We start from the raw sequence: 24,154 nt of genomic DNA, 5'->3' as shown, positions 1-24,154 counted from the left end.
AGGCACTCACGCAGGGTCTTGTGAGTATCCCTACCCCCAGCTGACACCTCTTTACCTGGGCAACTCCAGAGTAGGAGAGAGTCCAGCCCCTCTGCAAAAGTTGCGTTCCACCGCCCAAGAACCTAACAGTACGGTGGCGTTTGACGAAGGATGAGGCTTCTTCCTGTCTCTTTTCTAACCAAACAAGCTGAGCTACAGTTTTTCACTTAATTTTTGGTTATAAACTGACCGAGCAGCAATTTGAGTCAGCAAAGGTGTCAGCAAACAGTAGAAATAACAACAAAAAGGAAGAAATGTATCTGGCAATTTATGGGTGGATCCTATATGTGCACTGTGTTTTATGAAAGTTAATTGACTAAAGTCCAGTTCTTCCTTTTCCAATGGGGTTTGTTTTTCTCCACTGTCGATGTATGCTTGTTCCTTCTGAATGAGCATATATCGGCTACATGACTACGAATACCCATGCTGGCTTACAATGGTTTCTTTTTACCGATTTACATTGAGCTGGACCACACTGTATTATTACTAGTATTTCAATGTAACATATGTAATTGAATTTAAATATCTTCCCATGTCATTTGACTGATTTTATTTTATTTTTCTGCGTATGATTTGGATTTGCTTGTCTTGCAAAGGCGGTTGAGATAACATTTGCTCTGAATTTTTGCTCTAAAAATAAGCTCTAATTAATTTTGCACAATTGAAGCTAAACAATGTCAGATCCCTGGAAATGCTCCGCCAACTAGGGGTTGGCCTTTATCCTGATCCTGAAGAGTTGTGTTTATCTTGACAACGATTAATTCAAACTAGTGGTGTCTGAAAAACCCCAAATTGTCAGGATTGGTAGTTTTGCTGTTTTCTATATTGTTGGTTTCTCGAGAGCATCAATTAATATCAATAAATAAAAAATATATATAAATAATTGCAGTTACTTTGTGCAGTTTGGTGATATAAATCACACTTCTTTATGTAACTAGTGTCCTTATGAAATATATTTTGAATTTTGTTTTATATGTTAAACTATTAAATGTTTTTTTTACAGCATTTGTGCTTTTGGGCTAATTGACATGCAGTCACCGCCACATAGTTGCTTAAAAACCTACAAGAAGCTGTAAATAATATTTTATCCTCATTTTTACACAATTAAACCACAATATATTGAGATAAGATTTTAAGTGCATATCGCCCACCCCTAGTGCCAACTATTTGCAGAGGTTTGTCACAATACCGAAGGCAGATAAAAATAAATAAATAAATAACCTGTGCAAAAGAGCTCTAATATGCCAAATGACGGCAACCATTTTGGTTTAGCACGGATGTCAGTGCACTGAAAATGTTATTGGGGCTCTGAGTAGAGCACAAGACAACAAAAAGTTCCAGTCCATTTCTTTAGGTGGATTGGAATGGAAATGATGTGTCGCTACGATAGAGGGAGACACATTGTGATGAGGGAGTATTAGTGCCATGATGAGGAAATGGAGGTGTTCTGTACCATTGGCTCTGATGGAAAGGAAACCATTACGGACATGTTTGTGTGTGGGTTTGTGTGTGCACGTCCAGGGGTGCTGTATGTGTTTAAGCAAGTGAGCTAAAAGGGATTCTGTGTGTGTGTGTGTGTGTGTGTGTGTGTGTGTGTGTGTGTGTGTGTGTGTGTGTGTGTGTGTGCGTCTGCACGTCTATGTCAACCTCTCGTCTCACCCGGAGCCTCCTGTTTTGATTTTTGTTGTTGTTTTTCTTCACAGGGCTACAAGAGGAAAACCGAGGCAGCTAAGAAAGAGTACCTGAAAGCGTTGGCCGCGTACCGAGCCAGTCTGGTTTCCAAGGTAACGCTTATGACACACATGCCCTGGCTAAGACTGATGATGGATTGGGTGGAAAATCCTTGCTAATGGGCTGGAGTGGGGGGTGCAGGGGGGCTCCATGGTTTGAGACTGTGATGTTGAAGAAGTTGGGGGGATTTTAGAGCAGGCTATATTTGGAACAATACCTGATTTCCATAGGATCCACTGGGATTTATAATATGCATTAACTATGAAGCATACAGTATATGGTGTGGAGGATGGGGGGTTGGGGGGGGGTCACCAAGAGGTAACACACGAGCATATGGCCATGTCAGTGTTGAGGGCCGCAGGATTGAAAGTAATTGTTCTTTCATGTTCTCCACACGCGATCAGATTAATCTGTTATATACAGTGTGTATCCTCAGAAAATAGAAATCCTAATCTTATCTCACACCAACAGACAAGTCATGCATTAGATCATCGATTTCCTCCTCTCATCATCTACAACAGGAAGTACATCACAAAACAACTCAGGCGATGATTGGCTTGCCAGTGCTCCCCCCCCCCCCCCACCTCTGACTCTCTCCTGCTAATTCAGATCTATGACACACTCTTTGCCCGGTGAATGATGCTGCGTTGTATACACCGGCAGAGAAGCACCGGGATAAAAAGAAGGCAAGCAGGATTGCATTGTTTAGTGCCGCTTTGTATTAACAGCACACACAATATAGTGAGGGGAAGATTCCTTTTGTCATTCCATTTGTTCTGCAGGCAAACAGCCTCATTTCTCTGCCCAGGGTCCTGCATATATGTATGTGTGCACATAGGTAGGTGTGTATGCGTGTGTGGGTGTGTGCGTGTGCTCCTCTTCCTTTCCCATCTATCTGTCAAGGAGTCTATTGATCATTACCTCGGCCCTAGCCCTATTCATACAAATGGGCTCCATTACCTTCTAATCAACACTGATGGCTGGAGATGAGCAATCTGACAGCTCATCACTGAGGCCTGCAGAGAGAGTGGGGGTGGGGGGGGGGGGGGGGGGGGGGGTGGAGGTGGGGTGTTGCACCTGCTCACTGTCCTGAAAGCAAAAGGTCAAGTTTGCAGGAATTTGGTGGAGTTCGATGTTTTCCTATAAAGCAGCGCAGCCGGTTTTAATCTCTAACCTGTATTGCAATCCAGAATTTTGTAGCATAGAAATCACTTAAAACATCAGGATCACAACCCAGGAGTGGAGATACCCAAATCAGATATTTGCGGCCGATCATCTGGTCTCGCCTGCTGATACTGATTTTAGTTCATTCAAATAAAAATTGCATTTTAAATAACAACATCCGAAATCTTTTATCCTCGCCTTCCCACTTTGAGTGTTTGTTATTTATTTATTTATTTTAGGGGCAAAGGCAATGTCAGTGTTAAGCTGGATTTTTTCTAAAACAGTAGAAAACATCTGCGTTTAAGGACAATTTCTTGTGCTTTTTGTTAAAAAAAAACCCCAGACACTTTAATGTCTCTAAAACAGGTATTTAAGGGCTTTAAGATTCAGAACACTTGTGAGCCTTTGCTATGTATGGTGAGGACTTTAATCAATATTTCTAAAATAGCAACCACAGAAAATTTGTTGACGCATAAAACTTTTATGATAATCTTTTAAAGAGATTTTTGTCTTCAAGGGACCCAGGTAGAGCACAAAATGAAGGGACCACCAAGTGTTATGTTATAAATATAAAGATGTGGTTTCAGTAAAAGGGATAGCATTTTATTGTTCAGTTGTAACGTCTGCTGTTAGCAGAATACTATAAAACATCCATCCATCCATTTTCTAACACGCCTATCCCTCCTGGGGTCGCGAGGGGTTGCTGGTGCCTATCTCCAGCTATCAATGGGCGAGAGGCAGGGTACACCCTGGACAGGTCGCCAGTCCATTGCAGACTATAAAACATATGACACATAGAAATATATGTTGGGAAAAATTGTGCTCAGCCAATCATCCGAATAAGAGTGGTGGTTGCTTATATTGCTTATTATAAAATATGTATTTTTTTCGCCCCTTTAGTAGAACTCATAAAACAGCTTATATTTGAACTGTCTTTTGTGTTCCCATATAGGCAAGTAGAACGATTAGCTTTACTAACTGCAAACAGCAGTCTCTGCATGTATTCCCCGGAGAGTCCAGACCATAACCTTCCCGCTGAAATCTCCAAAATGCCGCCAACATGTCCAAATCCAACACGTCTCATAGCAGAAAAAATGTTTGTAGCATAGAACAATAACACAGATCAACTCACATGGAATTTGTTAGCCTACGCATTTTATGTTCACTGTTTGGACAAAAGGTGGGATTTTTGAGTTTCTTGTGGGCCAATCACAAGACGGGGCTAGTCGAGTTGAAAGACGGCCAGTTCCTGTCACCAGCTGATTGTTGGCGCACCTCTACAATTAAGAAAGTTGTTGTTTTTTTCTGTTTAAATCTGTAATGCTGATAACAGTTTTCAGTTTTAATTGGTCTCTGTCATTGCCTCCATTTTCAGCACCTAAAACAATGTCCGTATCTCTTTATTACTCCACAGACATACAATGATCCTGAACCAAAAAGTGCCCAGCAGACCAGCCAACCCTCTCACCTGCTGCCCCCCAAACAGCCCCTGTACAGCGTGCCCCCCCAGTCTTCTTCACCCTACCTGGGCCCCCCGGGCTCCTTCCCGCTCTCCGAGCTCCAGAGCTACGGCGGGCCGCCGCGCCACGCCCTGGGCCCCGCCCTCAGCCAGTCCCAGATGCTCCCACCCAGCATGAGTGCCTCTCCCCCAGCACCCTTCCAGATCAGCCCGCCTCTGCACCCGCACGCTCAGCTCTCCTTGCATCTCAATCAGCCAATCCGCATGCAGCAGTCGCAGCAAATCATCTCACACCAAATGGGGCTCCAGGCACCTCTGCATTCCCCTCCACTCAGCCAACAGGTTGGTACGGCCATCGATAAGATGTGTCATTCACTGAATGAGTGTAATTACTTTACTGATCTTTTGCTAATTACCGTTACGCAAACATGTTTATTATCCCAGGAGCAACGGGAGTATGCCTTGAGTTTGATTTTCTTATTCATTTAGACCGAACCAACTAATTATGCCACTGCCTCAGTCAATAAAGTCTCCAGTCCAGGAGCAGATTGCGAGAACTATTTTAACCAAGCAATAAGAGCAAATGGAGGGAGGTCAATGGATGTTTTCCTCTCAGCAGCAGCTGATATAGACCGCTTACATGGCTTGGCCTCATAACGGATCACGGCTCAGCACACCCTGATGGCTGGCCATCGCAAAACATTTGGGCTGATATAACCTCTTCCCTCTCCTGGCCCCGCAGGGATTCTCCCATCTTCAGGCTGATTACCAGAACAGCGTTGGGGGCTCGCAGTCTCCAGGGGCACCAAATCCAGTGCACGGGCAGAACCCCGACTGGGACGGCGAGTACTGCAACAGGGACTGTGGACCCAACCACTGCGGGTAAGCTCATCACACCGGTTAACACGTAGCGCCATGTTTTTATTTCTTTCTCTTTTTTTTTTTGTCAAGATAAAATGCTTTGACTCTGCCGCACTTGACGACGTCTGGTCGTTGAGAATACTAAGCAGCTTCCGTGAGAGCTCCTCATTCTCCGAGTGATCTACATTAAACCATTTCGCTTCACACTCTGACACTCAGACAGCGTTAATCATAAAAAGCAATTTACCTGCTAAAGAAAAAGCATCTTCTTAAAATTGAAATGAGTAATGTGGCACAAGAACAATGCTATTACCGAGCTTGGGAAAAGTGCCGACATCCAATTAAGTGTCGCGCTACATATGTTGCTTTATTGAATAATATGAATACCTTTCAGACAGGCGCTAAGTGAGAATTTTTGTATCACATTTAAGATTCTTGTGTTGCTACTTGGAGAAGGAATTGCAGACGGAGACAAATTTGTTGCCCTCTCTGGGAAAGATGTGTCTTTTATTGCATGACCATATCCCACTTTTATTATAAGTACTTTCAGTAGGTGGGGGACAAAAATACAGATGTTGAGATATTACTGTTTTTTAAAAGATTATCGATGCCCCAAATCCTATTAAAAATAAATCTATCTGAAGTATTTTTCTCACATTTGTCCTTGACCTTTATACGTTTATCAGGGTTTCTAGTAACTCCTGATCAGTAACCCATGGCCCTCTCTTTCTGTTATAAACATGAGGCCCCTTTCTTCTAGTTAGTTTTCACTACGGTGGATTGAGCAGGATAAGAAGGCATGTAAAAAAAAAAAACAACTGCGCGGTTCTACCGGATTTTTATTTAAACTCTTATGGTATATTAAACAGTTCATAATGCCATGCAATCTGATAAGGTCCCCAAGGCAGCTGGAAGAGAAAAAACTGTGTTTTTACCACACATTCAACCTTTGTTTCATGCCAAACCCACCGGGAACGTTAGTCTCATCTGAACAAAGCGCCTTGTTCCAGTTTAGGTTCTTGTTGAAGTTAGCAAATCTGGTACGTTTCCATCTGCAATGATATGCAGGAAAACACTATCTTTCCTGGCACCCCCCCCCATTCCCCCCGCTCGGCATGTAAATGAGGTCTAATCGATACTGTGGAGGCTTGGGGACCGCAGGATGCCACTCTTTGATGTAGTTGTTTAAGAGTGAGCTGCGAGATCTTTTCACCTCCTTTACAACCCCGCTCACAATGCGCGGTGGCAAGGTAAATATGGATCTTCATCCGGCGTATTGATCAGTGGCTAAACCGCGATGGACTGCTGTGTCAGATATTGATGAGTTGTTGATTAGATGTTCCTGGGAACTCTAATCAACTTAGAAAAGGAAATTATAATTAAGAAAACAACCCTTAGTTGCTTTTTTTTTTTTAAAGAATTTGTCAGCGGGGCCATGGGAAACTTAGAAAAATGTGGGTTTTCACACATCTTTACTGAGGTTGCCAACAAATGTGTCGGCGTGTGTCTCCTTTTTTTTAAATTTTTTTTTTTTAGAGCCGATTCATCTGGATCCGAAACGGGGTTAAAATCCTGTTCTAGGCTTTATTTGAAGAGGACTGTGTTTTGTCTTTAAACCTTCCCTCCATGTGTCAGATCCCTGCAATTTGGGACTTTTGTGAGGTTCTAAATGACTTCCAGCTTGTCAGGAACGATACCTGGAGAACAGACTCCAAATCTGACATTTCAAATACCAACTGATGTACAAATTTGGAATCCGTGCCTTTTGATGTCTCTTGTCTGTCGTCAGCTTTCATGTTTGCGTTGGATCAGCTCCCAAAACCAGGCCGTCATTGGAAAACAAAAAAAAACCCAAATAAACTGATTTCCCTGATGAAATGTTATGTAGAATAAATAGTTAACGGTCCTCTGCTCACATCTATTTTGTCACACATTTATACGGCTTCTTGTTTTCTTCATTAGAAGCGGCATGGGAGCCCGGGACAAGCCTCTCTACCTCACTTGAAGTTATATGACCTCCACATGTCAGACTCCAGAGAGCTTTCTAACATAACAACCGCATCATTGATGTATCTGCTTTTTCACCATTTTCTTCTTGTTTTTTTTTTTTTGTTTGTTTTTTTCTTCTGATGGATTTTGAAAATCCCAAAGACTGCTACAGTACCACCTTTTTGCCAAGCACTTAAATCGGCCAGAAGCTCGAGGCACTTCCTTTGCTTTCTTTTTTTTCCCCCCTTTTTTTTTTCCCCCTCCTGGTCTGTGAACATTGTTTTTGAGGTGGTTGTGAGCTTTAAGCTCACGCCGGCATACTGGAAATGAGGGCCAAAAAATGTCCTTTCATATTGTTTGGATTTTTTCTTTTTTTTCTTTTTTGAAAGATTGCTGTCCTTTTCACTCAGTTGCTCTGTGTTTGCCATGAACTATCCTTATTAGGAAGATGAAATGCTTAAAGCGTACTCAAAGGTAGAAAATCTAATGCAGGAAACTAGAATATAGTCGCTTCGTCGGGGGCGGATGTACTTCAGGACTTTCTGAAACAGCCCCGACTGAAGGAAAAGCAACATTTTGAGGAAGGTGTCGTCAAGAATACACAAGGCGTTTGTAAATCATTGTTCCTCTTACTAAAGGACTTCCTTATTTCCTTTATCACAGAGTGATTGTAAATATCACCAGAATGGATCCCTCTCGTGTGTGTATTGAGCTGAAGTCCCTCAGCTTTTTTTTTTTTTTTTTTGCTTCTTTTTTTTTAACCCTCTTTTGTTTGGTTACGTGATTTTTCTGTGCAGGCGGATTCAGTGAGGGGCCGCACACGTTAAAAGCTCAAGATGAAGCTGTGTTCATCTGAAAAAATGAGAGCAGGAAATTCGAAGGCTGAAAACTGTTCGGAGTCCTCCTTGGCCGGGCAGAGCTCCCGCAGAGGACGGTGCTCTCCTTGCACAGCCTCAGGACATTACGGGAGTCCATGATTAAACCTTTTAGCCCCTCTTAATCCTGATAATAAGGACCGCCCCCCTTTGCCTATAGCCCCGCCTTCCATCCTTTTAGTCTCACATCACTTGTACAGGTGAATAAAAAAATATGTTGCTAAATGTGAAATGTTACTAAAGGAAAAAAAAAAAAAAACATAACAGTGGGTTTTCAAGTTTTTGACTAGTTTTCATAGGTGTTTTAGAATTGTGTTAAACTTTTCCATCTTTATCTTTTCTTTCTTTTTTTTTTTGTGTGTGTGGAAAAAGTTTTAAAGGTATCTCATTTTAATTTTCACTGTTGCAGGATTTGCGTTTTTAGGTCATCGGGGGTAGATATTTTAATTTTGTGTACAAAACCTGCCAAACTTACTTCTTTAATTTGTAAAGCCGGTGACGAAAGATGCCCCGTTTTGTTCTGTCAGATATCATGTTTTACAATTTGGTCAATTTTATTTAATTATTTGCAGGTTTTACATCTATTTATGAATGATATGAAGTAACATTTTGGCTTATTTGCATCAGGGTGCATTATTATTATTATTATTATTAATAATAATCTTATTATTATTATTATTGAACCAATAACTTCATTTTTAGAATAATAAATATTTTCAGAATTTGTCGTTGGTGCATTTCTCACACACATGTACCAACATTAGCTTAATTTTTGTGTCACAAATACTTTTTTTTTTGTTTTCTTTTGTCTGTAATAAAATGTTTAAAGTGGGAAATTGGATTGTCATCGTGCCTCTTATTTTCATCGTCTCAGATTATTGCATCTTTAAAGGTTCATTTGTTCTTATAGCGAGCAGCCAGAGAGCTGCAGTCGTCTTTAAACAACGTTTTGCCCACAACTCCCCACCCCTCACCAGCCCAGCTCTCTATGCGTGTATCCGAGGTTAATTAGGAGGATTATCTTTGATGTTGCAGAAGTTAATGTAGCTGCTGTCACGTGGCTCATTAGCTTTCATTTTTTTTTTTTGGTTTTACTTAGGGCCTTTGACCATTTTAATGTCTTTTTTTTTTGTTTTTGTTTTTCTTTTGGATTCGGGATAGATCGATTTTGATTTTACATCCAGCATGGATCAATATAGTTCTAACAGGTCATATATATATTCCATCAGCCGGCCATGTTTTTTTTTTTTTCTTTTCTTTTTTTTTTTCAGCTATTGGTGTTATGATGAAACTCTGGGTTGCTGATGCAGTACACAGCATTACAGAGAACTACCTGGGTAGAAAAAAAGCAGCTGCCTTTTAGTTTTGAATTTCACAGTTGGATTAAAGGTAGAATAGAAATGGAATCTATCTTCCATCCCACCCCCCCACCCCTTCAAAACACGCACCGCCCTCTTCTCCCTATGAATGCCTGTTATGCTGAAGACGGTGGTGACGCAGTGCCCCCCAGAGGTAATTCATAGGCCGTGTCATAGAGCCAGTGTTTCACAACCGCACAGTTGTAGTTTACCAGGACTTAATGTAAAAGACTAACACCAAGTATGATGTGAAAGGAAAACAACGGATGATTCTCAAAAGGTTTTCACTAATAAGAATCGGAGACTGATGTCCATTTGTATTCAACTACTCTAAGTCTGTATTTTTTAGAAGCAGCGTTAGCTGCAGTTAAAGCTGAAAACCATTTAAGGTATGTTAAAAACCTGCTCTTCCAACCTACAAACAGATTTTTTTTCGTCCACAATGTTCTTTTCAAAATGGCTCAAACTCCGTCAGATTGGACGGAGAGCGTCCGTGAACATCAATGTTTGTGTCATAGGATTCTCAATAAAATTCAGATCAGTGTCTTGAATGGACAATTTTTTAACACGTGAATTTGCTTTGACCTAGATAATCCACTGAAGCCCTGACTGTATGTTTAGGCTTGTTGTCTAGCAAATAGGTCAACATGTGTCTAAAACTTTTGCAGCCCTTTGCTGCTGCCCCCAATCCCCCACCCCCAATCTGACTATGACCATCTGACCTTATTCCACACTTTGCTGTTTGCTGGCTTGCAAACAGGACTTTTATGGCTATCTTTTATTTAACCATGACTTCTCAAACTTCCATTGTTGCCAGATGTGTGGAATGCAAAACAAACAGATGTCGTGTTGACACATTCTCCTCCACTTACCATGGGGTTCATTGACGCTTCTCTGATAAATGCTTGCTTCTTCTGCTCTATCAGTTTACATGGATGACCATTTCTTGGTAGGTCTGCGCTAAATCTGCACAATGTCTTGAAACCCAGTTGTCATCCATCATCATCACTTGCCATAGAGCAATTGTAAAGGACTACTTGGGTAAAGTATTCGGTGGGCAATGTAAGGGATAATGCTCGACGAGCTGTTCAGAAATGATCAGAAACATTGTCAGAAATGATGAGAAACCTTATTAGAAATTATCGGAAACATTATCAGAAATTATCAGAAACATTATCAGAAATTAATGGACGATGCAGGAGGCTTCCCCGAAGTCCATTAATTTCTGATAATGGACACCTTGACGGGCATTATCCCACTTCTACGATGGTCACTTAGGAAAGAAGGAAATCTGAAATCAATTATTAATACTTTAATGTTTTTTTCACAGTTAAAATTGTACGTTTTTCACAGGAAGCGGCTGAGAGGACTATTATATATATTTTTATTGTATGGCGTTGCCAGGTAACCAGCGTCAACTGTCTTGCTGCTACCAGCTAACAATAATTTAGATCAATCAGGCTATTTGACTTTTTATAGGTGTCCTATGACACTTTTTACCGAACACCCTGCAGCCAATCAGAATCGACTATTCACCCAGACCATGGTATAATATATTTTAAGTACCACAAATGCAAGTTTGTTGGAAGGATTGTAAACGCCCTTAACGCCCAAAAGAAATGTATATTTTAGTGTATGAGCACAGTCGAAGCTTTAAATTATTGTGGAACAAAAAGTTATTTTACTGAGCAATTTGACATTCTGATGTTATAGCGAGCTCAGTTGTTTATAGTATGAAACTGAACGAGAAAATCTGCCATGTTACGTGTTTTTTAGAGCTAGAGTAGTTTGCCAACCTAGATTAATGTGACTCTATCGCCATCTGCTGGTGAAATGTTATCATTGCAATGAGTCTAGTCTGACCTACATTTTTTGTTTTGCCCAAAACTAATAAATTAGGCCCATTTCCATGTGATATTCTGACCAAACTGCAAAAATATACACACACACATACACACATACAAAAAATAAATACATAAAAACGTTTTTCTTTGAAAATACCTATTCGTTAAGTATTCTTTTTGCTATAATATGCATTGATGATAGCAACTAGCTATTAGTTTATAGTATATATTTAATAGGTTTTCTCATAATTTAAAGAGAACTATGAAAATATTTTGCTTTCCCTTGCAAAGAAATAAAAAAAAATTCTACTTTCACAATTGCTCAAAATACATCACTAAAGTCAAGCAATATTTTTTGATTTGTTTTTGCTTCTCCAATCTCCCATCACTAATATTGCGTCCAGCAGCTCTGATGCTGCTTCCATCAGCAGCTTTCAGAGGCTTTCATTTCCTCCTCAGACAGATATGAACTCCCCAGACGGCCCAGGTTTCAGTGGCTTCATTGTCAGAGAGCCAACAAACAAGACAAGACAAACAAGAAAGGATGGGCTTTCAAATCCAGATCACTACCCGACCACTTGATTGTTTGGGAGATAATAATACTGGACTGCATTTTTGAGAAAATTACCCTGTGGTATCCTCATTTGGATCAGAGCCGTCTCGTGTTTGGGGGTTGCATGCTCTGTTTGAAATCGCAGTCAGCAGCGAGTCTTGTTAACTGATACTATCACATCACATGGCGGCTGCATTTATACAACAGTGACGTAAATATTTTTGACATTCGAGGATTACTGTTCCTCATTTTGCCATAAAAAGACCCACAATTCAAACTCTGAAGAAAATACTTTTATTATTACATGTACCTGCCATGGTCACTGAGATACAACAGATATAATAGGTACTCTCAATTTTAAGATTAAAAATATTTTTAATTCCCCATAACATTTTACCTGTCAAACGTGATTACAGATATATAGCGACGTTTTATACAGATACAGTATTTTGTGCACAACATAAAATATATGATGAGGCTTGCAGAAAGCATTCATCTTTATTTGAGGTCAATCAATAAAGAGGGCGTTCCATACGTCTTTCTTCAACCTTTGTGCTATTCAGTGGTGTGCTCATAGCTGCTGTGGATGTTAGGTGAGTGTAAAATATTCTTTGATACTTTTAAGAAATAAATATTTGACAGTTACAACTCATTGGCAGTTAGAAATGTGCACTATCAAAGTTTTATTAAATGCCTATCTGATCTGGAAAATAAAACATGTAAATCAATAATGCAAGCAAAAAGGACAGATAAGTAGAGAATAAACTGAATTCTCTGACATTTTGAGAAATTCTTAGAGTAAAATCATAGAATAAAAATGTTGGTAGGATGGCACTCGTCTTCCTGTCTCATGCCTTCAGCCAACATGAACGCAACGAATGTCAGAATTCAGTGTAAGCTTTCAGAGCGGGTAACACTTCAAAAGCTTTTAAAGCTTCCTGCTTCCGGGAATGTCTTTCTTTGGGGTGGCTTTCGGGGCTGCGTCACCAAACGTCATTACACATTCAATTTGGTCTGAGAGTGTCACTAAAATGTTAAACATCAGCACTGACGAAGCTGGCACGGACGAGAAAAACCTCCAATACAAACACTAATACAACCACTACAGAGATAACTATACAGATGCTTCGCTTCTGCTACCAGTGCTTTACGTCACCTTTTTCTGCTTTGCACACAGAGTTAACTCGGTTTCACACCGGAGTGAAATCATAGAAAAAGTTGGCTAGCCGGATAGCAGCACTCCTACAGTAGAAATTACAAATCTAGTGTTATGTTTCTAGAGGCTGTGATTTAAAATAGGTGCTAAGTCATAGTAGAAAGGATGAAAAAAAAGTTGTTTTAAATTAAAAGTAACTTAACAGGAATATTAATATGGGTTAAAACAAAAGCGGCTCTGCTATTAGTCCTCTTCAAACAGTGACCTTATATAGTGGCTCTGAAAAGTGCAAATAGGACAGCTAATATTCCAGGTTGTTGACCCTCAAAAAATGACAGCATGATAAATCATAAAGCATGATCATTTTGAATCATTTACTAGTATTTAACGTGAACTATCCCATACAGTTCAAAAACAAAGCTGCAGTAACCAGGTTGCATAAGTGTGAACCACCTTTAACTAAAACTTTGCTGAAGCACCTTTTTAACTCAGCTTTCAGTCTTCTTGATTTCACACCTATAAACAAGTCTAGTGAATCTAAAATTAAGTGAAGTTACTCTTTCTTTTTTCTTTTTTTTATATTTTTTATATTTTCTTCCTTTAGCTTAAGCCTTTGTTTTTAGAGGAGAACCGGCTCAAAGTCATCCTTGAGAAAAAGTTTGCCAATGGCCGAGAAAAACATTGAAGGATCTGGAGAAGTTTCCAACAAGTACTGGTTGTGTTTAAGGTGTAGCAAGTTTACTTTCCGTAGATCAAGGGGCAGAGTGGCAAGACAGAAGTCTTTTCTTCCAAAAAAAAATAAACATCCAGCCATGGGTAAAATCTTCCAGATCCTTTTTTTGGAGAGTTTGTTATCTGAAATAATCAGACAGGAGATTTTGGTTCACATATCAAAAAGCATATTTCAGGCAAATAAACCACACAGCACAAAGACATGGCCATGCCCACGGTGAAACACGGTGGAGGCAGCATTATGATCTGGGGCTGCTTTTCCTTAGATTGGAAAAGATATTTTTAACTAAGTGAATGAAATTATGGGTCAGCTAACTCAAAACTGTTCAGGCCTCAGCAAGAAAAGTGAGCCTGGAGAGAAAATTTCATTTTTTTCAGCACCACATTGAGTCCATGCAAAAATACAAAAGTACAAAATCTCACAGAAAACTACGTGGCCACCAGCAGAAGGCTGCGAGCAAGCAATGCCCTCACAACCTGAGAGGTTTGGAGAAATTCTGTAACGTGGGAAACAACTCGAAAGGTGAGATGCTGGATTCTGGTAGAGTCCTACCAGAGAAGACTGAATGCTGTGCAGCAGAGTATCAGCTTGAGGGTGTGCACACTTATCTAAACAGGTTATTGAGGCTCTTTTATATTTTTAATCAGATTTGTTCGACTTTCAGTTCAGTTGCACAGGACAAATGTAAGCACAATTTGAGGTGCTAAAAGTTTGGAAATGCTGTATCATTTCAAAACCAGGGGACTTTAATAAGGCTGTGTGGCAAAGCTGCACACTTTATCAAGTCCCAGTTGTTATCAAAGTATGATTGTGTCTAATATTGCAATTGCAAAGTATTTTTTTCAGGTGATAAAGGATAGTCTAGAATATTTCCAGATCAGAACTCTGCTTACCTATAATACATTTGGACACTTGGATGGACTTCCATAACCCGTTATACCCGTTAGAGACCAAGATCAGAGAGCTAGGATAGCATTTGGTTTAAGTGACGTAATATTCAACTATAATATTGAAGTGTTCTGTTTTCCTATTATCATGCAGCACATGTGGACATTTAAGAGCCAATGTAGGCTAGCAGCATGTCTCAAATACAGAAATAGATCTGTATATGCTATGCTAAGCCTTCAGGTCACCTCAAAGTTTTTCACATTCTAAAGAAGTCTAAACTATTAAAAACTGTGACACGTTCTATTGTTAGTGATATAAAAAGTAAACACAATCAAAACTGTCTTCTGTGTTTTGCTTTTCTTTTTTTTTTATCAATGGAAAACAAACCTGCAGGGCAGTAGATTTACATGTTCTAATGCTGTATTTGCAGTATCTAAATAATCCGGGTTCCATCGCATCTATTCACATTTTAAGATGAAAGTATGTTCCAGCGTTAAACAGGACCAAACTATCAAAAGCTTTCACATTAAGAGCAGCAGAAACAAATCAGATGCAAAATTTAGATAACATTTTAGACCTGGAGACATTTCATAAGGCCACCTGTGCACCTTGTAGATTTATACTTTTTTTTTTTTTAAATCCACTTTTGCTGTAACTGGTAGGACAAAATCTAAAAATAATGTGCTCAAACTATATAAAAAAAAACGAATGTAAACATTTGAAGACTGATGCCAAGCTTGCCAGAAGTTACTCGGCCACCTCCTGTTTGTCCTTCTCCTCAGGAACCGACATGAAGATCTTCTGACAGAACATTGTGAAGATTTCTAAAGGAGAAACAACTCGTCATGTTACATCTTGTGTTGAACTTCATCAGCAACAACGACTAGTCTGAAAATTAAGAAAATATTGCATCATGCCGATGCTTTCGCACCGAATGCATAAAAAAATAAACCCGAACAGTGGGTACAGGTATACGCTGACACGGATTTCATAACAAACTGTAGGAGAGACCTCGTCCGCCTGCTCTGAACAAACAAAGGCGCCTTTTTAGAATAAACAAACCCAGAACTTCACTTACCCAGCATCTTCTTGACCATATGGGGTTTCTTCCATTTGTAGCCAAGCAGATAGGCAGGAATGCCTGTGAGAATAATGCTGCTGCCCACCAGGCTCTCAAACGGAGCCGCCCAGAAAGACACGACGATCATGAAGACGCAGCCCAACACAAACGTCACAGGGATGAAAAGATAGACCTGCAGAGGGAAAAGGAAGGAGCCGGCTGTTAATTCTGCTTGTAGGAGAGGGTAGAGGGTCAAAACATTGTTGTCGCCTGGATTACAGACAGGAGAAACAACAAATAAACTGTATAATAATGAGAGATTGGGCTGAAACCGACTATGGAAAGACAACTTTGCACTTTCATATCTATACAGGTGATTTTTCTCCCATATTAACATGAACAGAAACTCCAGCAAACACTAATTTGCGAGAAATTATTGTTATTCATGCAAAATGATATCTAAAAGCTCCAGGTCATACACATTTTTTATGTAAACATTCCAGACGCCTCATCACTCTACAGTCATATAACGAAATATCTGAATGTTTTTTCCCTGCAGTGGGCAGGCTCTAAATGTGGAACTTGTTTTCTCCACTTGTAGCAGGAGTCTGCTGTAGGTCCTATGAAGATATTTTAGGGTTTTGGCAACATTTTGGCATGTTGCAGTCTGTTTTCAGAGTGGGCTTACTTGAACAGCCACGTCTGGACATGTTGGCAGATGTCTTAAAAGATTATTTTCCAAAAAGTGAAACATCTGTTTTCCCCTCTACTTTTGAAAATGTTCTTTATGAAGGCCACAAATTGTCACTTAGACATTTAGGGGAACACGGAACTGCATCTCTAATGTTTAAGCACGGCAAACATTCTCCAAAATGGAGGTAACAATGCTCTGACCATGTACAGCTGACATGATATGTCTCTGGATGATTTTAACCATTTTTACGTAAGTGAGAATAAATCTCAATTATTCCAAACCAGATATGTTTCTTAACAGTTCACAAAAAATATTTTAAGCACTTTTCTTCATTTGTTATTGTTTTTTTTTTATTATTATTACTGGAATGTTTCTGTAATGTTACAATATGATATTTAATATCAATATTTCCAATTATGTAAAACAAAGAAGAAAAACATGCATTTTTATCCAAATTATTATCTGTATTAATTTGAACAAATCCACAGTGTTAAAAAAAAAGTTCGTTTTCAGTTCATAATTTAATTATAGTTCCATACTTCTCATTATTACTGGCTTTATGTAGATTAACAATGTGTTTCATTCCAGATGTTGACTTAGGTTATTTTAGAAAAGCTGAACTCAGATCTCAAGAGCTGATGCAATTAAATCTTGTGCTCTGACAGGCGTTCTGAACTGAGACACAACAGACCTTAAAATCTTGTTTCATAATTGTTTTGGGAAATGAAAAAAAACAAAAAACTGGGATCCCTGTTTATTCTCCGTGTGTAGTTTATCTTATAAAACAAACGGGCTGAGATCACTCTGCCTCAAAAGGGAGATGAAAGACCGCTGTTAAGCAAGGTTATATTCCCACGATGAGAGGGAAACAAAGAACGGCGCATTCATTCAGTCGCCACTCCCTCCTACGGTGGAAACACAGTGTGGTTCCACTTCCAACTCATAACAGGAGCAGTGATACAATGGTGCTTTCATTAAAAATAAAATAAAAATAGTGCCGCTCTTATATAACTTGTCGACATGTTGATGTTTTTGAGCAGACAAAGACTCGGGCAGAGGTTCAAGTGGATTTCATCCCCCCTCCAAAAAAAAGGTGCTCAGTTTAAAGCAGCAGCAGCGTTCAGGCCGTACCTTGATAGGCCTTCTGAGGTCTGGCTTGGTGATGCGCAGCCACACCAAACCGGCAATGGCCATCCCAACGCACAGCCAGGTGAAGAAGCTGAAGAGGTTGATGACTGAGAAAATATCCTGGGAGATGGCATACAGCATGGACAGGAAGCACTATTGCAAAGCACAAAAAAAAAAACACATGACGGAGGTTGTTCTTTCTGGCACAGATACAAACACAAAAAATTAAGCAAACATGTTTGTCTTTGTTGTAATAGTGCTCTCCGGTCGCAAATCCAATGTTATTAACGTGTTTTTCAATTTCAAACATCCATACTTTTCCAGATTTAAACTTAGACTTTTTTTTTCTGAGTTGTTTATAAAATGCTGGAGAAAATAAACTAAAGACATAAACTGCTTGTGTAGTTGTCAGGTCTTATCTGTAAGCTTCCAAAAACCACGAATGAGCACTATGCTGAAATTAGAGTGCATTTCACCGATTTTTTTGGCAAATTGACTGACACTTCAAACAACGACTGGAGTAAAGTAAGGTTCTTTTTTTTTTCCAAGTACAGTTTGTGATTACTGGTGCCTCAAGAAAATTAGAGTTTTAGTACTTTTAAATCAACCAGGGTCAAGTTTAAAACTTTAGGCCCAGTTTTCTGGTGCCAAGTTGTGAAAATGAGCTTTGTTTTATTGTTGGGTAAGTAAATAAAATAAGTAAATAAAACTCCATTTGGCAAGCTTGGTAAATCAAAGCATCAAAGCATGTGATATAATATAAATCAATACAATAAACTTATTAAGCATTATTAGGACAATGCAATTTTGAAAAAAAGAAGAAAAATCTGGAGAATCATACATTTTTCCATACTCAGTTTTATTTTTCCATACTTATCCAGACCTAGAAAAAAAAATAAACCAGGTTGTAATCACCACTGATCTTTCTAAGTAAAAAGTTCAGCCTTACTGTAAAGATTAGGGATGGAACAGGTGTAAACAAGTCTGTGTGAACCAGTCCCAGAGCGGCAGGGAGTTGACCCTCTCTGGCTCCGGCGTAAAACAGCCTAGTGGAGAAACGGGTAGTTATTTTCCACTGAAGCCATTCGCCTGGATAAAGTTTCCACCCGCGGATCTTGGAGCAACCCCCTCCAATTCTCGTAAAACAAAAAAAAATAAAAAAATAATGTCAATATTATGCTTTAGTCACCGTGCTGAAGTAAACAGAGATCCATTGACGGCCCCGAAGCAGGAAAGACCGACAAAGACAGGAATCAACCAGGCCATCACGCCGAGATGGTACTCCCCAAAACTCTGCATCAGTGCATGACAACAAAAACACACACACGCACAGAGAAGTGAAGTGAAGTGGACATTTTGTGAATAAAACTATCTGGGTGAAATAAAAATCTGTAGTTATGAACGGAAGTGAATCATACGTACCACAGCAACCGCCTCAGACTCAACCATGACTTCAGGAGAGATGGTGGTGAAGTAGGCCAGGTTGGTCAGAACGTAAACCACCGTGACTATAGGCATCGATATGATGATGGCCAAGGGCAGATTTCTGTTGAGGGGAGGGGGAAATAATCATTAAACAGCAAGATTGCAGAACCAGAATTTCAAAACAAAGGGGGAAATCTTCAGACGTGGGAGCTAATGTGTGTTTAATGTCATGCCATCCAGTGTTTGCAATTCTAGTCACTGTTGATGTGTCTCATTGTACTTCATCCCCATGCAATCAACCAATGGTAGACAAGCTTATTCACAGATGAGGGCAGCCATGCCATTCCTGTAATATTCACAGACAAGTCGGTAAAGTGCTGAAATCGACCTGCATCACTTTTAAGTCACCTCTCTGGATTGATCATCTCCTCGGTAACATAGTTCAGGTAATTCCTGTGGGGAAACAAAGGACAAGAGAAGAATTGCAGCTGGGTGTGCTGAAAAGACAAACGGACAATCAACTGTGAATGAATTCTCACCAGCCACCAAAAGCAAAGAGGCCACTGTACAGCGCCAACACGATGTTGTCCACTCCCATTTTACTTCCTTCAAATGCCTTTTCTGGTGTCAGATAGGGCACATCACCTGCATGGACACAGAAAAAAAAGTAGAAACAGGTCAAATAAAAACATCAATGACCTATGTAGTTTATAGACATATATGGAGCTAAATCATAAATGGGGCCTCAGCTCCCCTTGTGGTGGCAGAGGAACAAAGCAACTTAAGAGAAGCTAAACAAGCAGCAGCAAATAGTTTTGAAAGGGGCACAAGCTGACAAAATGTTTAATTAAACAAAAATACATTTTACCACTTGTTTGAAGGTAGAAAAGCAGCAGTTTAAAACTCTGGCAAATCACTTCTTTGAAAGCTGTGGGGTTGTTTATTAATTGATTCTTAATTATAGCCATATGGCGACCATAAGCAAATAATTATTGTAGTGAGCGTACAGTCGTTTTCATACAAGCTCTCCTGAAGACCGCCGGTAACTATTTGACCATAAATACTCTTTCTTTCAGCAATGACTCAAATGAAGCTAGTGTTCACAGGATGTCGAGGCTAGGAAAAAGCTAGAAAAATTGCTGTTGCTGAGAAACATCAGCACAGACGTTATTTTAAGGTTAACCGCATTGAACCAAGACCTAAGTTAACCAAAACGCCCGCTGGGCCTTTTTAATTTCCTCTTTTAACAACTTGATACGTTCAACCAGCATCTCCTTAAATGTGGAAAAGCATAATGAACTCCAGCCCAGGTGACATTTAAATGTGAGCAGAAATATCAATGTGATAAAAAAAAAAAAAAAACAACAACCTTGAATCTACAAAGAGAAAAGTAAACACGTTGCAACGGCATGGCAGCAGTACTGAATGTGTGTTTGTGTTTCCCTCCTGGTGTGACCCTGCTCTACCTGTTGCTTTCAGATGGAAATAACTTTATTCTAACTGGGGCTCGGTAAGCATTATTTGCCCATTCGGCCTGTCTGTCATGCTCTCAAAGAGCTTTGCCACTTCGTTACCATGGTAACTTAGTGGGGGCGGGGGGACAATGGCAGTGGGTGTGGCCTTCCAAAAGGAGGGAAAGAAGCAGATGTCACATTCTCTTCCCGCGTCTTTTTTTTTTTTATTATTATCATTACGGTATTGTTTCATCTGCAACAATTCTTGGAAACACATACTGTGGTTCTAACATTAAATACTGTTAATAAACAGGTGGGTCATATCAAAACGTGTAACTTTCATCAGAAAGTATAAATTCTGTACAGATGAGAGGAGTATGGTAGTAAAAGCTTTACAGGCGAATGCGGCCTGAAAGTATAGCCACTCGCCCACTGACACACGGCCGCGCAGAGAGACTCAACCAGCCGGCTGCAGACAGACTGGCCCTGTGTTCAGACTCAGCAACTGTGCTAACGAACTGAAAGGACAGCAGTCCGCTTCATTGGGCTCATTAGCATGCATCAAAAAATTTGTTCCCAATTAAAGACAAAAGATTAAATACCTCAGGCTCTACGTCTAAATATGACGGTCAAAAAAACTGAGAAATAAACTTATAAAACTCACAGAAGGAGATTTTTGGGATTAGGCACTTTGATTATTTCCTCATCACGGTTGGCTTGAGAAACTTGTACTGATCGTTGAAATAACAGAATAGTGCAGATACTGTCAACACCTGTCTTCAGTGAAGCAATTCCCCTGGCAGATTTAGATATTTTAAGTTTATTTAACCAGGCAGTTTGTTTCTGGTTGAAATGAAAAAGGTTTCTCTCTAAAGATAATGAATAATTGTAAAAAATAAATAAATAAAAAATACATATAAACTTCTTAATTATCACTGCAATTATATTTACTGGCATTGCAGCAAATAAACCCTAGTTATAATTACAGAACATACTTTTTTTTATATTCCCATATGGGATTCGGATGATTTATCTTTAGTGACGAGGTCCATGTCTTTGAGGCTGGAAGGCTCCCTCCCCATCACCCTGATCTCTACTCCCTTCACATGTTTGCTCTCTGATTGAAGTCAGGACTAGCTGGGCCACTTAAAAATCTTCAAAACACAAACAACACATTGAACATAAAACTGGACTATTTTAAACTAATGCAAACACATTTGTTTATGTGCATTAAAACAAAACATAAAATAGCAGTCCAACCAATTTAATATGAAAAGTAGACTAAACCTTTTTTTTAATCTGATCTATAGCTAAGATAAATGTGGTTAGAAGATACTGTTTCCTCGTGAAAGATAGACATGTTCGTGTTGATTCACCAATCTGTGGCTTTGAGCGAGTCATAGGAGATTGCAAACAAACGATAGGCCAGCATGTTGTGTTATGTGGATGTTGAACATCTCAAACTTTTCAAATTGACTCAGCTTCTTGTCCTTGGCGTTGCACGTTTTTAAAAACCAAGGCATAAAATTGAAATGCTGTGTAAGACAATTACACTGAGATGCTTAGTAAACAAGTAGCCAGGGAGCTGAGGTGACAAATAACAATGGGAACCTCTCCAATAGTCAAGAGGGGGTAGGGAACTGGCGCTTACCTGTGGAAATCTTGATGAAGCCAAAGAGGATGATGATGATGAGAGCTAGTAATTTGGATGCCGTGAACAAGTCCTGGACCTTGGTGGCTGCTCTCACACTGATGCAGTTCACAAACGTCAGGGAAGCTGCGACAGGTTGGGAAACACACGACTATAGGTAGAATCATGAATTCGGGAAAAACAGCCCGCTTAAAATTATTTTTAAAAACAGTAAGAGTGACAATACATCTGAAAGGTTCCCCCTATACTCACCAAGACACGCGCAGGCGATGAGCTTGGCCGCACTGTCCGGCACAGGGCAGGTTGGGTACAGGGGCTTAAGCAGGTAGGTGGCAAACACCAGGGAGACCACGTACTGGGACGATGGCCGAATGATTAGCATCTCCACCCACAGTTTCAGAAAGGCTGCCAGTTCACCGTATACCTCGAGGATGTACGTGTAGTCGCCTCCGGACTTTGCGATGGTTGTGCCCAGCTCGGCGTAGCACAGGGCTCCCATGGTGGAAACAACCCCGCAGGCAGACCAGATGATCAGAGAGAGGCCAGCAGAGCCGGTCTCCTTGATCACACCCGTTGGCGTCACGAAGATGCCCGAGCCGATGATGGTGCCTATGATCATCCCGACGCCGTTGAAGAGGGTGATGCTGCGTTTGAGCTTGATCTTTTCGCCCTTCTCGGGTGGGCTGTTCGTTGGATCCGCGGCGGTGGGGGGAGAGACCATGGGGTCTGAAGGGGATTCTGGTTGCTCCACAATAAGACCATCCTGGTTGGAGGCTCCTTCCGCCGCTGGTGAAGTCAGGAGAGCAGTGCAGGAGAAGATCGGACATGACAAAACACCATGAGACTTATTTAGATAGATTCTGACACGTGTAAAAGGTAAAGATTTTCAATATTGATCTATTTCAGAAGGTTCTCCCACTTTTTTTAATGTCTGTCAGCGTACTACAGTGCTACAGATACACACATGCACCTGCCATTTTTCTGCACCTGTTAGCATCACGAGTCTCAAAAAGCACAACCTCTCTGCAGGCCAGTTAACATCATCGCTGCTTTTGTCTAGTCTTGCATCAGACAGAGTTGCATCAGAGCACATGATGGAATAATGCAGCTCTGCGCCATGTGCCGTCTACGGGAGTGTGAGTACAAACTGTACTTACTCCCCATCTTCTCCTGGCTCACTGCTTTAGCAACACTCTCCCGGCTGCTTCTCGATTTCAGCTCCGGCTCAGCCATGTTCCCTCCTTTTGTGAGTTCTGTCTTCTCTCCTACCTCTTGTTTCCCTTTTCCTTCCCTTTCGTCCTGTCTGGGTTTACCTTCTGCCTCTCTCTCTCTCTCTCTCTCATACACACATAGACACACTCACGACTCTCCCTCTCTCTCTCTCTCTCTATAGCCAAGCCTAATTTGTCCTCTCACACACTCATGCACACGATTGTCCTCTCATTTGCACTCAGTCTGGAATTTATCTGACCCTGATCCTCCTGGTCTCCCACTCCCAGCAGGCAGGCAGCAGGGAGGAGCTGAAACTTAGTGATGCTGCTGGATGCTCGTGCCTACGCCCACTCGGAGTGAATCATGGGATAGCGCACGAAGCGAAGGGGGCTGCAAGAAGGGACCGTTTGGAGAGGAGAGTCACGTGACTATGTAAGCTTTTGGTCTGCTGCCCTAATCCTGTGGCAGAAGGTATGGTCCGTGTGTGTCAGCTGCGTGCTGTGTTGTCTGAGCCAATTAGGATGGATGCTGCAGGGGTGGAGCTCCCTCTACTGGCGACAGCGTGAAGATGATGTCTTTGTTTTTTTCCGGAAAGGTGAAACCATAGAAAATGGACACCCAGGGGCCATGCTCATCACATAGAAAGAGCTGACTAATGATAGAGGCAATTATTTATGCTTTATCCATGGCTTCATAGAGAGAAGAAAGGTGTTAAACCTGCACAACACCATCGGAGCTGTTGCGGAACAGAAGTCATAGCAACATAAACACACAGTTTCCGAATTTAAAACTAAGAAGGTGAGCCGATAAGTGATGATTAAAAGCAATAGGATTGACAGAAGTTAAAAAAAATAAGGGGTCAAATAGGCACTTAAATCAT

General features: G+C 40.5%; 2 protein-coding genes across 4 annotated transcripts in view; one reads left to right on the top strand and one right to left on the bottom strand.

Moving 5' to 3' along the window:
* LOC105933759 (TOX high mobility group box family member 2) overlaps positions 1-8,954 on the top strand; it is a 115,864-nt gene extending 106,910 nt beyond the window's left edge. For 2 of the 3 annotated variants that reach the window (XM_012873431.3, XM_012873429.3), the window contains 4 exons: positions 1,743-1,823; positions 4,349-4,735; positions 5,136-5,275; positions 7,217-8,954. In XM_012873431.3, the coding sequence (XP_012728885.2) occupies positions 1,743-1,823; positions 4,349-4,735; positions 5,136-5,275; positions 7,217-7,259 (651 nt within the window). In that variant the 3' untranslated portion in view covers positions 7,260-8,954. The remainder of the gene's footprint in view (positions 1-1,742; positions 1,824-4,348; positions 4,736-5,135; positions 5,276-7,216) is intronic. The other variant, XM_021321996.2, reaches the window with a different exon arrangement.
* A 3,197-nt stretch (positions 8,955-12,151) lies between these two features.
* On the bottom strand, positions 12,152-23,763 carry LOC105933758 (large neutral amino acids transporter small subunit 1). The gene is made up of 11 exons (XM_021321995.2): positions 23,220-23,763; positions 22,315-22,848; positions 22,063-22,188; positions 19,497-19,602; positions 19,366-19,410; positions 18,955-19,078; positions 18,722-18,825; positions 18,482-18,578; positions 17,536-17,685; positions 15,729-15,903; positions 12,152-15,474 (listed from the first exon to the last, which is right to left on the bottom strand). The coding sequence occupies exons 1-11, from the start codon at positions 23,293-23,295 to the stop codon at positions 15,398-15,400; spliced, it is 1,614 nt and encodes a 537-aa protein (XP_021177670.2). The 5' UTR covers positions 23,296-23,763; the 3' UTR covers positions 12,152-15,397.
* Between the last annotated feature and the right edge of the window lie 391 nt (positions 23,764-24,154).

This window comes from Fundulus heteroclitus, chromosome 1 (assembly GCF_011125445.2).
Source record: "Fundulus heteroclitus isolate FHET01 chromosome 1, MU-UCD_Fhet_4.1, whole genome shotgun sequence".
In the NCBI taxonomy this organism is placed as follows: Eukaryota; Metazoa; Chordata; class Actinopteri; order Cyprinodontiformes; family Fundulidae; genus Fundulus; species Fundulus heteroclitus.
Note: the sequence above shows the minus strand (reverse complement) of the source record. Positions and strands in the feature narration are given on the sequence as shown.